Below are 15781 nucleotides of genomic sequence, written 5' to 3'. Positions count from 1 at the left end.
CTTATTACAGATTGCTGCAAGGGATGGGAATACTAATGAATACAAATATATTTAAACTCAATTATTTTACTTTTTTAGATATTCTAGAAAATTAATTGTAGAAAATAAAAATTAAAAGTGCATTTTATATTATTTTATTAGTACTATGAAACAGCGACTTTGTATACACGTGGATACACCTTTTTATAAAATTAATAATCTCTTGTTCGGCATCAATTTTTTGGAATTTAGTATATATATTATTTTAACAATTTTGAACGTTTGGAAAGAACTACAACGAGTACAATGAGTTACGTGACTCGTTCAGAGTAATATTGGTCAATCTCTTGTACTCGTCTACCGCAGGATCTATTTGCTGAATACTAACGAGTTCCTCTTCTTTGTCCTCTGACGAACTTACTTTGGGGGCTTCCTGTTCAGTTACAATGGGTTTGACAGGTTTGTTTATTTTAACAGTATCAGTTTCATTATTAGGCTCTTTGGCTCTATCAATATCCCGCTTCTTCAAATCCTGCTTGACGTACTCCTTCAGTTCATTCCAATAATCCTCATCCGTAGGCGCCATTTCTCTTTCTCTCTTCCTTTTTGCCAATTCTGAACTCAAGTATTTGTTCACGGACATGTTGAGCAGTTGCTGCATCTGTTGTTTTCTAGGAGGCAGCACTAGGTTGGACTCTACCGTTGTGTCTAATACAGTTATCTCCGCAGCATGCAAAAATGATTGTCCAGAAGAAGAATTTGAGGGGCATCTCGATGTTTGATGCATCATTACCAAGCGCCTATCGTAGTCCTGTCTCAGATTTTTGACGAAGTCGTTCCGTATCGTCCTGATTTGGTCACGTCGCAGTGTCTGCATCTGACGTCGAGGCTGGCCGCTATCCTGCCGCAGTGTCTGCACCTCCTCCTGCACCACTACCTGGGTGTAGGTGGCCTGTGGCACGGTTACGTAATCGCCTTGTGTCGACGGTATATGTTCTTGAGGCACCAAGTGCACGTGCTCCTGCTCAATCGGCAGCACGTGCTCCTGCACGACCGGCACGGCTTCGTCCACTTCCTGCGAATTACCCTCGACGACTGACTGCTCAATGTTCTGTCTTTCTGACAGGAGTCGGTTTGTTGACATATGGATATTTTCTAAATTTTCAAGACAAAAATTACGGGGGGAATTTATATTGATGCGCAAATCTCTTACCTCCTATGTGAGCCCTTTGTTGTCGAATTTCCGCATACAACAAAAGATTTAGAGCACATGACATAAAAGCAATGAAACTTTCGATGTAGAACGGGTTCGATCGTATACTGGACGTTATTGGACGCAGGATCCTCCAAAATATATCCACAAGTCGCTTCATAGTACTACAATTTTGTTGTTCAAAATGTCTTAAATAACTTCCATCTCTTTACGCGTTTTCAAATTTTTGATATTTGACGGCAAACAAATTATAATCAATGTGTTGCCGTAACTTCAAGAAAAAGTTGAGCAACACAATTTATGTCATTGTATAAATGTTTGTAACTGATGTAAATAAAACAACATATGTAATGGTAAAACCATATTTTATTGAAACATTATTTATTTAATACATTATACGTATATTTAACACATTAAAATACATCATGGGCAAAGATGACCCCTTAAACGAGATCATTTGCCGTCATTATGTATACTTTTTATTTTAATAATAACTTAAATATGTAGAAACATACTTGACGATTGAGACCACATTAATAGTAAAAAAGTTATCCATTTAAAAATTCAGTTATTGCAAAAACTGATTGAAAAACATTTGCATCGTTACATTTTTAACAACCGTCTGGGAAAAACACAATTTTGATTTAAATAACAAGTTTTAAAACTAGAATAGACGGTGTATAAAAATGAGATTTAATACATAGATTGGTCAAAATAAACAAGAATATATTTGTTAGTGTTCAACTAAAACATCCGCATAAATGTGTTAGTTGAACACTAAATTTGTGTGTGTTCATTTCGATCAACCATTTCGATTTTTTAATTATACTTATCACAATAATTATTTATGGATATTTACAAATTAGGTTGAAATAACAAACGCAAAAACCCTCAAGAAAAATTTCTAGTGAAAGAGAGCCTTTTAACGGTTGCTTAATTATTATCTGAGAAATCACACACGTTGTATGTTTGATTTATTAAAAATATTTCTGTGCATTAAACTTGGAAAGTCGAACATTGTTACAGATCATTTTATATTACTTAATCTTTACACAACTCCGGTCCTTTGTAAATTTACAATGAACGTCCCTTTCCAGATTGCACTGTGTGTTAAATTATCATGGAACAATACAAATGTTATAGTAAACTTTTTCACAGACTAACCATTCAGAGTGTTGAAAGTTTGTATAAAAATAACTATTTTAACAATGGCACCTAACTAATGAAAATTATTTAAAAATAGAAAATATGTTGCGATTCATCTGCGAATCATCATGTATTGCTAATAGTTTAACACACAGCAAATGTGTCGATCATTTAAATATTATTTGACAAATTTTGAACAAATTTAACAAAAAACAGCATTTAAACTTTGATACATAACAAATGAATTTACAGTCTATAAAAATACGCAATTTGTTAATTTTAAAATTGTATGTTATTTACGTTTGATTTTGTTTTGTTTTTGTTTTTTGGAATATCTTAGGCACCATTTCAAAACAGCAGATTCATAAAGTTCTTGTTTTGAACATTTGTTCAGTCGTCTTCTTTTTTCTCTGGTTTGAGATCCACCATTGCGTGTAGTTCTTCTGGACTGTATCTTTAACAAAGGAAAATTATCGTTAAAAAAATAACTTACAATACAATTTTATAGGTTTTTTAAAGCAATTTTTTAATTTACTAGAAGGCTAATGAGAGACTGGTACTCACCCAAGTAATGTTTGCAAATCACAAACAAATCTATATACATATCGTTTGCCAGCAGTCTTATGTATTATATTTTTATCATAATAGTATCGGAGACCGCGCGACAGCTTCTCGTAGTTCATCTTGGGCTTGTTCTTGCGGATGCCCCAGCGCCGCGCAACCTCATCAGGATCTGTAAGTTTGAACTCCCACCCGTCACCGGTCCAGGAAATGAAACCTTGACAGGTCTTGTCCGTTAGTAGCTCGAGCAGGAACTGCCACAGTTGAATCGGACCCGAACCTAAACAAAATAAGAAACTTGAAACATGGCACTGGAACTGATTTACCGGTCTATCAAAGTCAAACGTACGCACAATTCGATTTGTAGCACATGCTAAACAATGCAACGAAATTATGTATGAATGGTTCTTGACATTGCGAGGTTTTGTATAGAAATGTGTCTTCCCGAAGGTCAATAGAACAATGGCGAGTTCATTATTCTTATTTTTACACAAACTATCGTCACAATATTTATTGCGGCTCAATCCGGCACGCGTATTTGACATTTGTTGAGATATTCACCTGTGAAACAAGGTCCTCCGGCGCCCGCATTGTTAGGATAGCCCTGGATCATCCCGTTGGTGATCATGGGTTTGGTGTCCTGACCCAGAGTCAGGGGATCGCGTCCCATTCCCGTCGGCAGGAAAGCGGGATGAGTGTGACCGTGCGCGTGCGCCAACGAGGACAGGTCATGGTTCTGGCCCCACTGGTCCTGGCCGTTGTTGGTGGCGCTCGGCACCGTCTGGAAGGCGCCGTCGTACGGCGAACCGTATCCGTATGTCTCGCTGTCGTTGTACCTTCCTGTACCTGGAAAAAGACGCGTTTTGTTAATATAAATTGAACAAAGTACCACTCAAGTTGAGGACACAGCTGCGTCATAGGAAGGAACCGGTATCTTTTTCTATAACTGTATATATTTTAATTAATAACATTTTAATCTCGTGGCCTTTATAAGGTACGACTTCATTCATTGACTACCAACAATTTAAAGATGGAACCATTTCTCCTAATGAAACACCAAGTCATATTTGCTCAAAATTGTTCCGAGAACTACATTGATGTTTAAACAGTTGCGGACATATTTCCATGTTTTACCGATATAACAATACCAAGAATTGCATGTTACCTACCGATATTGCTTACAAATGATGGACTATTGTTCCCAAATAGGCTGCACAGACGTTAGAATTTATTAATAAACGCAAGACGCGACATTGAATTTTAATTAAGCATTTTTTCAAAAGTCCAAGTTCATTAACATTCTGATTCATTAAGACCCAGCTCAATTCTGTTGTTTCCAAGAGTATTATTACGTTCGACCTCAGAAAAATGTAAATTGCTTGCCAGTTTTTAAATTAAATATTAATTTTGTTTTTGCGGATTCTTAAAGTTTATCATTTTAATAAATAAATGATAATGGATTATATTGATTTTTTTATGGTATTGGTTTTATCATTCTACAGCTATTAACATTTCTTTTTCTTCAAAATTTTAAGTTGTTTTAATTCATATATGATATTTCATTGACAAACTTTGCTGGAGGAAACCTTAATCAAATACCTTATGCCTTTTAATTTAACTTTTAAAATTGTGCTTTGCTAATAAAGCATTTACTTCAACAAATTATGATATGTAAATGATTTTTTTGTAAGTAAATTATATTGATATTTAAACGTTTTAATTAGTGATAATATTCATATTTGGTTTTATTTATACGAAAAACGAATTACCATTTAAATGGTTTGTTATTAAAGTATTTTGAACTTTCCTTGATATGTGTGAGGTGGGTATTGAGTCATCTTCTTTTGATATTTCCTTGCCGGTTCCCACTGAGTGATCACGCTAATGATCTTAAGTTTTTTCGTCTAACCCTTTGTTATAAATAAAATTATTTTATTGCCGTAACGTTTCACACACACACACACACATGTATGTGTATATATATATATATATATTCAACCGTACACGATGATTTAGTGTTATTTCGAAAAAAGTTCACCTCCGTTGCGCATTCACCAGCCGTGACAGCCCCCAACGCTAAGTAACACTGGCCTACAGCTGTAAAAAATTACCAAGCCATAACGACGGCCCAAGAAAGAAGCGATGTAGTAAAATGGAAATATGTAAGCCGTTGATAAATATCAAGATGTATGCGAGCACGGTGGCGTCTACAAAGAAAAATAATAAAGAACGTGTGGGAACACATGCAAATAGCTGGAAATGAATGGCCGTTCCGAGGTCTTTTGTGTCCTTTTGCCACGCCGCAAGCCGACACTGTTCAGTACCGATTCCGTGTGGGATTATTGGGGGAAATTATGCGCCGCTATAACACCAAGTGCATAAACATTAATCACCACAAACTTACTTCTCACGTAACTCTTGACGAAGTTCTGCGGATGGTACTTGGATTCGATGAAGCTGTTCGCCGCGTACAGCTCGGGGGAGCTCTCGAGATAGGGTTGCTGGTGGTTGGCTTCCAGCGCTTGGTACTCGTGCTCTTCCGGCGAGTGGTACGGCGTCTGGAACATGTGGGGCTGGTGGTCTTCGTTCGGTAGGATATTGCCGCTATCCAGGCCGGTGAAGTTGCCACCCGACGATTCGCTGCCTGGTGGACACGAACCTTTGTAACCTGAAACGGGAATTAATGTTGTTTAGCTGTGGGTTCTTGCGAGGGTTTGGCGGAGTACGTACCATCTTTCAGATGGTGATATGCGGGGCTTCTGTGGTGGAGGTTGATGTATGCAGATGACGGTGGGGGTGGTGAGCTTTCGTCTCTAATTTCGTCTGTACTCGGACAGGCTGGACTCCTCAACTGGCCATAACCTCCTGAAACGAAAGCCAGCTTTATTGGTTGGTCATCGCTAGTTTTGGTTGTAATACGGAATTATTGTTATGTTGCCCATCACTTGACTGAAGAGAGAACCGGACCAAGACCCAAAATTTCCGAGTTCTCACACAGTAAAAGCGTCAATTATTTAAAAAAAACCGGAGCCCAATCGGCATCAAGAGGCTAAACGGAAAATGGCTCCACTTGGCGAATTGGCTTTGGCCGAACGAGATCACCGTAGACAATCGAACAATAAATCTAGGCATCGTAGACCGAGAGGTACGTGCATGCCCGAACAATCGAACATCTACGGAGAGTGACCGACGGGAGAGCGACGCATCCGCATTGGCTGACAATGATCCGCCCTCCTTATCCCGCCAACTAATTGGGAGGCTGGGGCCACTCCCACGGACCGCCGTTGGTCCTCGAGCCGGACCGGATCACTATCTCCGGCTGCGTGATACTTCTGACAATTGATCTTTTGTTCTGCGTCGACGGCACCTTCGTCTCTTTATTGCGATTCGTTCGATTTCTCGATGGCTCTGGATTTAGATCGAGTTTCTTCTGGTCTTTGATTGTCATAAGTATAAGTTTCATATTATGTTCAAAGACGTACACAAGTTTTAGTGGCAGTTTGTAAGCAGTACCGTGGAAGAAGTTACAGATAAGGAAGGCGTATCAGACACAACAACAAGAGCAAACAAAAACATTACCTCTGTAATACATAACTACAAGATCACCGAAGAGCAAGACGGAACGGAACGTGATTTCCCACTTGGGGTTCCTGCGAAAAACGATTGGAAACTGAGAGGATATTTTCATTTTGTTCGACGTTTGTCGAGTTTATTTTTCCATTACCGCCAATATATTTTGAAAGGCGAACGGATATGGATTTTTGCGATGCGCCACGGCAAAATACATCTAGCTTTAATATAAACAACTGGCCAGGCCAGGCCAGATATTGAAATGGCCCCGGATGGTAATATTTGTAAATTCCCGCATGCACGGGGCGTTATAAAGTGTTAAGACACGATGGCTCTGCTTAAAATCGTTCGATAGTATAAAGACGGATGTCCGGCGTAAAAAATTATGTTCGCTGAATATTAATTATAGAGTTCAGTTTTTCAACATTCAACCGCACGTAGACCTGTACCGTACGTTGGAGTCGATTAATAATTTTTTTCTTTCATCTGCTCGCACCGAATTTGGTTATGTAACCGGGTTTAATGCCATTAAGGTATATTAAATTAATTATTTATAATCTCGAAACTGCAACACGTTTGACTGTACGCCTATAAAATTACGTTGTAATGAATACACACACTGCCGATGACATAACACAATAATAATTTTGCTTTGCGGTAGCTCATACAACTCCATTGTAATTTTAAATGATGGTTGTTTAAATGTGAAGTCCCACAATCACGGGAAAAATCGAATTTTCTGTGATACAGTTATTGTAACATTAATAGAACTCAGTAAAATGGATCAGATTTCCCCGTGGCCAATTAATCTCCATCGAGGCGGCCGATAAAAACTCAAACTAATTTTCATTTACCACAGAAACGAAGCTGATAATCTCGCCGGTTCTAGCAAGTAAACGTCTTTTAATAAATAATTAGAGGGGATTTAATTGAACGCTTAGCCGGCTATTAGCCATTAAACATGGCATTTGCGTCAGGAATTGTATTAAACTGAATGGGATAATTATATTTCAAAAATTATTAAACCGACCTGAGTACACTTCCCATAACTGGTTGTTATTAATACCCGTCGTACGGGCAAAAAGTCCACGTTACATTACAATTATTGGGTATCTTATTTTGTAAATTATCAGGTTTTATGAATTTAAATCGTGTACCGATGTGCGTGCTCAATTCTAATAACCCCGATAGCAAATTGATTAACATCTTGTACTACTTGAAATTGTCAAACATGCCACTGGATATACGCAACTCTCACAGGTTCTCAGAAGTGTCGTTTTCTAAGTCTTTTCCACGAGTAAATAAAGATTATATCGGACCAGAAAACCCACAGGATTAGGAATTGCGTTATTTAGTGGCATTCGAGACATTTATCTTTCGGATCGACACCTTTATAAACGGTCTCCGTCGTCTCTTCGTCGTCCCGTGTCATATAAACGCAAGGTGCATTTTTTTATCTTGGGGGACGTTTTCGCAGTAAATTATCAAGCGATACGATCGAGCCCGGGCGTCTAATAAAATCCAAACCAGCAACAACAGGTCGGGTGCGTTAATAAAACCGACGCCGATAATGCGCATCATTAAATTTGTCATAGGCAACGTGTAACATTTCATCGTTGACAATGGATAAAGAAGCGGAGGCAAATTGCGAAGTTGGTAGCCGGGAGCGGATCAGGCCGGATGAGGCATGTGTCTAATTATACCGGGGAATTCGCGCTTTAATACACAAGAACCCGTCGATATTTCATAATCGAATTGAACTCATAACTGCTGCCAATTATTTCCTCGCAAGATACGCAAGGAATTCGCTACCAGCCACATAAAACAAGCCTCATTGCGCATCGGCATGTATAATGAGCCCGGCCATTGAAATGTTATGTATGGCTCAGGTGTACGCTTGTGCTAATCCAAAAAAAATAATGGACATCTATCTGTATACCTAGCGCATTATCTATATGTGCTAATAAGCTAGCCATGGGAACCGAACTGCCCCGGTGCTTACGGCCAGTGATAAGACTTGGATTTGATTTGTTTTAGTTTGTCTAAGAAGTAACTAACAGACAGACTAAAAAATAAAATTAAAAGTACAGCAAAATGTTACATTACTGTTCAAACAAATGCTTTGAAATTATGTCATTTATAGATTTTTATTAATTTGAACAAAATTTGTATTTTTTTTTAATTATAATTATTTCTGCATATTTTTAATTAACATATATCTTTAAGGTTTCGTTTAATATTCAGTATTTTAGATGCCGGTTAAATAATTAAATAATTTAAAATAAATTAGCACAAAAATATGTGTGGTTCAATGATTTATAGACACTGAATATTATTGGAACTACCTATACATGTTTTTTATTATCATAGTATTTTTTTGTTTATTTCAATAATTATTTATTAACAAATAATATTTAATTTAGAATAAACTATTATAAAAATATGCATGGTTTGGTAATTTGTGAAAATTAAATATTATTAGAACTATTCCTACATATTTTTTTAATTCCTATAATTTTTTTGTGTATAGATTAATATTTTAATTTTAGCAGACTATTAAATAATTAAATAATTTAAAATAAATTAGCACAAAAATATGTATCACTCAATGATTTGTAGATATTTATATTGGAACTATCTTTACATATTTTTTATTAACAAATAATATTTAATTTAGACTAAATTTGTATAAAAATATGCATGATTTGGTAATTTGTGGAAATCAAATATTATTAGAACTGTTCCTACATATTTTTTTAATTTCTATTTTTTTTTTTTGTGGGTAGATTAATATTTTATTTTTAGCTATTTAATAATTTAAATTAGCACAAAACTATGTCTGGTTCAATGATTTAATATTATTGGAACTACCTCTACATATTTTATTATCATAATGTTTTTTAATTTATTAAATTATTATAAAAATATGTATGGTTTGGTAATTTGGGAAATTTTAATATTTTATTTTTAACAAATTATTAAATAATTAAAATAAATTAGAACAAAAATATGTGGTTCAATGATTTGTAGATATTTAAAATTATTGGGACTACTTCTACATATTTCTAATTATCATAATATTTTTATAGTTTAGTTTAATATTTAGTTTAAACTAAATTAGTATAAAAAAATGAATGGTTGGGTAAATTGTAAAAATTTAATATTATCTGAACTATTTCTACATATATTTATAATCTTTATAATTTTTTTGTGGTTAGATTAATATTTTACTTTTAGCAGATTATTAAATAAAATAAATTAGTACAAAAATATGTATGGTTCAATGATTTGTAGATATTCTATATTGTTCAAACTACTTCTACATATTTTATATTATCATAATATTTTTATAGTTTAGTTTAATATTTATTTATTAGTAAACAATATTTAGTTTAAACTAAATTAGTATAAAAAATAAATGATTTAGCCAATTGTGTAAATTCAATATTATTTGAACTATTTCTACATATTTTTTTTTTAAATCTCTATAATTTTTTCTGTGGTTAGATTAATATTTATTTTTTAGCAGATTATTAAATAATTAAATAATTTAAAATAAATTAATTCAAAAATATGTATGATTCCACGATTTGTATATATTCAATATTATTGGAACTATCTCTACATATTTTTTATTATCATAGTGTTTTTATGGTTTAGTTTAATATTTATTTATTAACAAAAAATATTTAGTTTAAACTAATTTAGTTTAAAAATATGAATGGTTTGTTAATTTGTGGAATTTTAATATTATTTGAACCATTTTTATATATATTTTAATCTCTCTCTTTAAAATAAATTAATACAAAATATACATAGTTCAATAATTTGTAAATATTCAATATTACTGGAATTACCTTTACATATTTTTTATTAGGTTATAGTTTAATATTTATTTGTGAACAGACAATATTTTATTATTGAAATAATATATTATAAGAATTAATTATCCACATTTTCTTTCGATATTATTTAAATTTTTATGGTCCTATATATTTATATTTAGTAGTGATGGAAGTGATTTGTAGAAATTTAATATTAGAATTATTTCAGCATAATTTCAGTTTCCCCTTGAGCCACTAATAAATAAATAATGGATTATATTTCATAGTTTTATCGAACCATTCGACATTCAATACGCAGACCGAAAACTACGATGCCTAACGGTACAGTCACAGACTCCCGAACATCCGACCAATATTTACTTATGGTACCATCGGCACGTAAATAAGACGACAGCCTCAAAAAGTGACCGAAACGATTTACGTAAAAACGTTCGTCGTTCGCGTGAATTGTCAAGAGCCGAAGCTGATATACTATATTAAATTTAATAACGCGGCATTCGGTTATTTTTTGTTGTTGCCCCAGTTAGAACCAGTTTTTCACAACTCAAGGCTCTATCGTTTAATTAATCGACATTTTAAAGCGCCCCAATCGAACAACAACGGCGCAACGAAGTACGAGAGAGAAAAAAAAAATAATAATAAATAAAATGAGAAATACGCGAACGGCAACACAACAATAAATAAATTGGCAAGAGAGCATAACACGGTGTCCTTTTGTTTCGCCGTTTTTTAGTCCTAGTTTTACGTCCCGAGAGCCGAACGAACGAACGAACCAGTGCGTAAGTAAGTACGTATCCGTTGAAGTTGCTCGGATAAAAGGCAGGTTTGTTCGGACACTACGAGTTAATTCAGCAGGTGGCTGCTCCGTGGATCGAAGCACCTGTCTTACAACACACCAGTTTGTATTTTTTAACTGAAAACTTGCAGTGAACTCGGTTACTAGCCGAGCCACCACAATAACAGCGTTTCATTCTTAACCGATACAAGAACAACGGTCTTGATCCAATTCACTGTCGCTTCAAAAAATTTTTTTTTGTTTTACCCTTTCGCCGTTCCGTGCGACTGTTTAATGAAATTTTCGAATCGTCGCCGCACGGAATTCGATTTCTTTCTTTGGCCTGTTGAATATGTTAAAGCGACGTGTCGTGTGAGTGTTCCTATGCCATAAATATAATAAATACAATGTCCATAGTATGAAATAGATACACAGATAAGCGATTTTCAAATTGCATATCATTATCTACATACATACATTACATAGGTCTTAACTAATAATTATTAATTTAGTTTTAATATAATTTAGTTCGTGAACGATTTTAGAACTAGTTCTCTTGCTTAATGATAAATGATTCGATTAATTAATTTATGAATATTCATTTTCGACCTTATAATCAGCTTTATTTTTATTAAATTATCATAGAAATTGGTTATATTATTCATCTTCTTTTAATTGTTTTCGTATGACTGGTTGATTTTGTATGTTAATGATGAAGTAACTCGTTTCATCAAATATGACAAGTTGTATGGTTTAGTTTCTCCTTCACTTTTATGTTTAATACATTATAGTTTACTGACACAATAATTGATTGGATGGATTCAAACTATAATTTGTAAGAACCAAGAGAGAGATTTTATACTACAACTTTTTTAATATGAAATATATTTTAATGTAAAATATTATTTGTATTGGTTGAACATACTCTCATTACTGTCAGCTGTGATGATGCTACCAGAAAAATTATGGTTTTTAATATTTTAATAAGAGACATGTTGGATTAATAAATGTTAACTTTCATGTTATTCATTAAAATATTATTTGTATTTGTTGAAGATACTTGTATTACTGTAAGATGTTGATGATGCCGTCAGAAAAGTTATGGTCTTTTAAACTAAAACTATCTTAATAAGAAATATGTTGGATTAATAAATGTTAATTTGTATGTTATTCATTAAAATATTATTTGTATTCTTTAACTTTCTGTATTGATGAAGATACTTGCATTAATGTTAGCTGTTGATGATGTCAGCAGAAAAGTTATGGTTTTTTAAAACTAAAACTATGTTAATAAGAAATAAGTTGGATTAATAAATGTTATTTTTTATGTTATTCATTAAAATATTATATTTATTGTTTGACTTTTTGTATTGGTGAAACATGCATTACTGTTAGCTGTTGATGATGCCATCAGTAAACTTCAAGTTTTTAAACTAAAATTATTTTAATCAGAAATATGTTGGATTAATAAATGTTAACTTTTTGTGTTGGTTGAAGATATTTGCATTACTGTTAGCTGTTGCCATAGATTATGATCTTAATAATAAATTCATTGGATTAATAAAATGTTAACATTTATATTATTTTTTGTATTAGTTGAAACAGTAATGCGAGAAATTTTCTGGATTTTACACTAAAACTATTTTAATAAGAGACTTGTCAGATTAATAAAACGTTAACTTGTATAAAATTTTATGTTATCCATTAAAAACATTTTCCCAGACACCAGACAATACCTAGTTAAGATAATTAAACCAATTTATAAATAACACATCAGCAATTTATGGTAATAAGATGTTTACAAGCAAGTTTTCCGGGTCAAAATTTGGCGTTCCACCTCGACAATAACCAATTAAATCAAACCGTTGTTACAACTCCTGGGCCGGACACGTGAAACGAAAGAGCCATGACTTCTTGTCCACAGCTAATTAATCAAGAAGACAAGGTGTCCGGAGGATGGTGGCACCAAGAGGAAAAAAAGCGCGTTGCAGGCCGGGCCGCCGGCTACGGGGTGATTTTCATTTGTTGGGGCACGCGCCAGATCACAACAGGTGTATCGAGACATAAGGCGACCGGGCGACTTCGCTAAAGGTCCTTTCGTCAGCTGCGAACCAACTGACTCTTGCGGCAGATGCTGCCTGTTTCGTTTATATCGAAACGCAGCTCGATCGAGTAGATTTACGAGTTCCCGAACTCCCACACATGTGGCCGGCAAGTACAAGACGAATCGAGTTACCTATGGTCGGAACATGCGAAACAGATGACTCGACATCGGAGGTGTCTTACGGTTTTAGTTAGGTACCCAATTTCCGGTTGATCCGAACACTTATTGACAATGCGGATGAGTAATTGTTTGATTGTACGCGTCGTTTTGCCAAAACTTCTCGAGAAAATTCAACAGCGGCGTAGCGTGAAGTCGGTTACATGTGTGTGGTGTGGCAAATCGGGATACAACAAACAAAACGGTTGCGACAAACACCGATAATTAGAGAGACCGAAATTTTGCAAAGTATAATTCACATTTAATTCGTTTTGCGTCTGTTACGTTAGAAAGCAGCGTTACGTAACGTTTTTGTTATAGTTGGGAGAACCTGAAAGCAAAGCACATCACTTTTTTGTTTAATGAAAACATAAGTGCTTCGACCATGGCATAAATGATATTGTCTATTAATTATGAGCCGTGATTTCGGTGGGACGACACTTTCATGCAACTTGTGACATTGAACGTTTGATTTTTTTCACGCTCCACCGTGACATTAACCAACTACTGGTGCTGTTAAAATATTGGCTGCCGACTGGACTGGGTACCGAAGTCGTAAAACAATCAATGTTGGCTAAAATGTATCGGTGGGCAAATAAATTCTGGACCACAAACTCATTATGGCCATACAAATTATTCAATTCAAACTGGTTCTTAACCATAATAATACACATTATGTCTTTCTTGCTATTTGAGGAATTCGAAGCGGATAAATGGCACCAAAACTATTCGTTTGTTAGATAAAACTGTCATTGAATTTAGTCTATTGTGTTTGACACCAATAACAACAATAGACTTTTCAGTGTCCAAAATAATATAAAACAAACCCAGTACTTGAATCATTGATCTATTGGATAATTAATAAACGGTGACACCTCCACCAACGGACTAAAGAATGAATTAGTAACACTGGTGCCGGTGAAAACATTGAGACATCAACTGAGGAACTTTGTTCCAGCATTGACACGCAAAATTAAGATAAATCTCGTATTAATTTTATTGGAGTATGCACGATTTCTTGTAAAGCATTTACGGTCGATGTAATCAACATTGATTTGCATAACATTTTGTCCATTCATGTTGCTAGGTCATTTATCCCTTTAGCGAGACTTAGCTGGACGTTTTTCAACGCGACAACACAACGACGAAACCAATTGGGCCTTTTTAATAAATGAAGTGGCATAATTACCTTGTGGTAACACGGTGCAAGTCGGTTGTGCCGTGGTGTTAACATCCAAATTCGTGTAACTCGGCACCGGACAATCCCCGTAGAAGGGCTCGACGGTGGGCGACACAATGTCCAACACCTGAAGCACCATGGTGCTCTTGACCGCCTCCGTGTTTACGACCGCCGCCTGTCACTCCGTTCTTGTGTTGTCGTGTGTGTGTGTGTGTGTTTGTTTTCGTTCTGTATTGGTGTCGGATAAGTACGCGCCCGGTTCCGGCCCTCTCGAACTATCGCACAACGTATATGAGCACCGAACGAGTCGACTAGAACTTGTGGACTGAAGTCGCGCTGGGTGCCTCACGGTGCCTCCCTCCAGCGCACTCGGAACGCGGAGCGTCGTGCTAAAGACAAGGACGGACGCGACTTTTTCGAATCCCCCTACCCCCCACCACAGTCGCGCGTCATGCTTTGATGAGCTTTTTTGACGGGCGCTCTCTTCGCCGTCGTCTCGAACCAACTTGCATCGAAATGCATTGTTTTATTTATTTATTTATGTCTGCCATTTATTCAATAACAACAATATTCCGTCAAATCATCCAACGCAGATAAATAATTGGCTCGTGGAACTAAGGTACTGAAGGTACTGCCAATTGAAGCCTCCGAACTGTGACTTAAGCCATACGGAGCAACAAAAAACACCACCACCACAACCAAACCTACCCGGTGTCATAAGCGTATTATTAATTTTTTCTCGTGTGAATTTCCAGAAAGGATCGTCCGTCGGTCGGAGTAATTGTGAAAACAAAAAACCGAAAACTGGTACCGAATAGAGCCCTAGTAAAAACAAAAACGGAAAAGACATGACCTTGTCAAATACTGTGGGCACTTAAATGCACCAAATGGTAATGGCTTGTTTTATTTTTAATTCCGTCTACAGGCTGCCCTCGCTTCAATGCAACCCTTTTCATTCAGACGCGTGGGAAGGAGCGCTCTAAGTAAACATTCCTTAACGTGGCGGGCACCCGAAGTTAATTCCTTCTTCGGGTACGATTCCGCGTACATTTGAATCGCCAAATTGGTGGTCCGAAAAACAGTTTGCGTGAACCACCGCATATGTTGTTTCGTTCGATTCGCACGAATCGGACGTAACGACAAGATCGGATTTACCTGCAGATTGCGCCACTAATAAAAACGCAATCGGAGCGGCAGGCAATGTACGTGGATGGTGCCTGAATGGGCTCTTTGAGTGCTCCACGGTACCCCA

The 15781-nt window shown here is 35.6% G+C and overlaps 2 protein-coding genes across 5 annotated transcripts in view; both read right to left on the bottom strand.

Moving 5' to 3' along the window:
* Positions 1-118: 118 nt before the first annotated feature.
* LOC109599027 (uncharacterized) lies at positions 119-1447 on the bottom strand. The gene is made up of 2 exons (XM_020014965.2): positions 1193-1447; positions 119-1134 (listed from the first exon to the last, which is right to left on the bottom strand). The coding sequence occupies exons 1-2, from the start codon at positions 1350-1352 to the stop codon at positions 272-274; spliced, it is 1023 nt and encodes a 340-aa protein (XP_019870524.1). The 5' UTR covers positions 1353-1447; the 3' UTR covers positions 119-271.
* A 93-nt stretch (positions 1448-1540) lies between these two features.
* LOC109599424 (ETS-like protein pointed) overlaps positions 1541-15781 on the bottom strand; it is a 120722-nt gene continuing 106481 nt past the window's right edge. For all 4 annotated transcript variants that reach the window (XM_020015418.2, XM_049962138.1, XM_020015426.2 and 1 more), the window contains 5 exons: positions 5630-5764; positions 5304-5567; positions 3461-3745; positions 2903-3179; positions 1541-2792 (listed from right to left, as the gene is read on the bottom strand). In XM_020015418.2, coding sequence (XP_019870977.1) covers positions 2729-2792; positions 2903-3179; positions 3461-3745; positions 5304-5567; positions 5630-5764 — 1025 coding nt within the window. In that variant the 3' untranslated portion in view covers positions 1541-2728. The remainder of the gene's footprint in view (positions 2793-2902; positions 3180-3460; positions 3746-5303; positions 5568-5629; positions 5765-15781) is intronic.

This window comes from Aethina tumida, chromosome 1 (assembly GCF_024364675.1).
Source record: "Aethina tumida isolate Nest 87 chromosome 1, icAetTumi1.1, whole genome shotgun sequence".
Lineage (NCBI taxonomy): Eukaryota > Metazoa > Arthropoda > Insecta > Coleoptera > Nitidulidae > Aethina > Aethina tumida.
This window is presented reverse-complemented; position numbering and strand designations above follow the sequence as displayed.

Excerpts from the sequence above, each read along its gene's own strand:
- LOC109599027 (XM_020014965.2), bottom strand. The coding sequence starts at position 1,352 with ATGAAGCGACTTGTGGATATATTTTGGAGGATCCTGCGTCCAATAACG. Across the intron at positions 1,135-1,192 it reads ACAAAGGGCTCACATAGGAG|AAAATATCCATATGTCAACA; the intron begins GTAAGAGATTTG and ends TTGAAAATTTAG.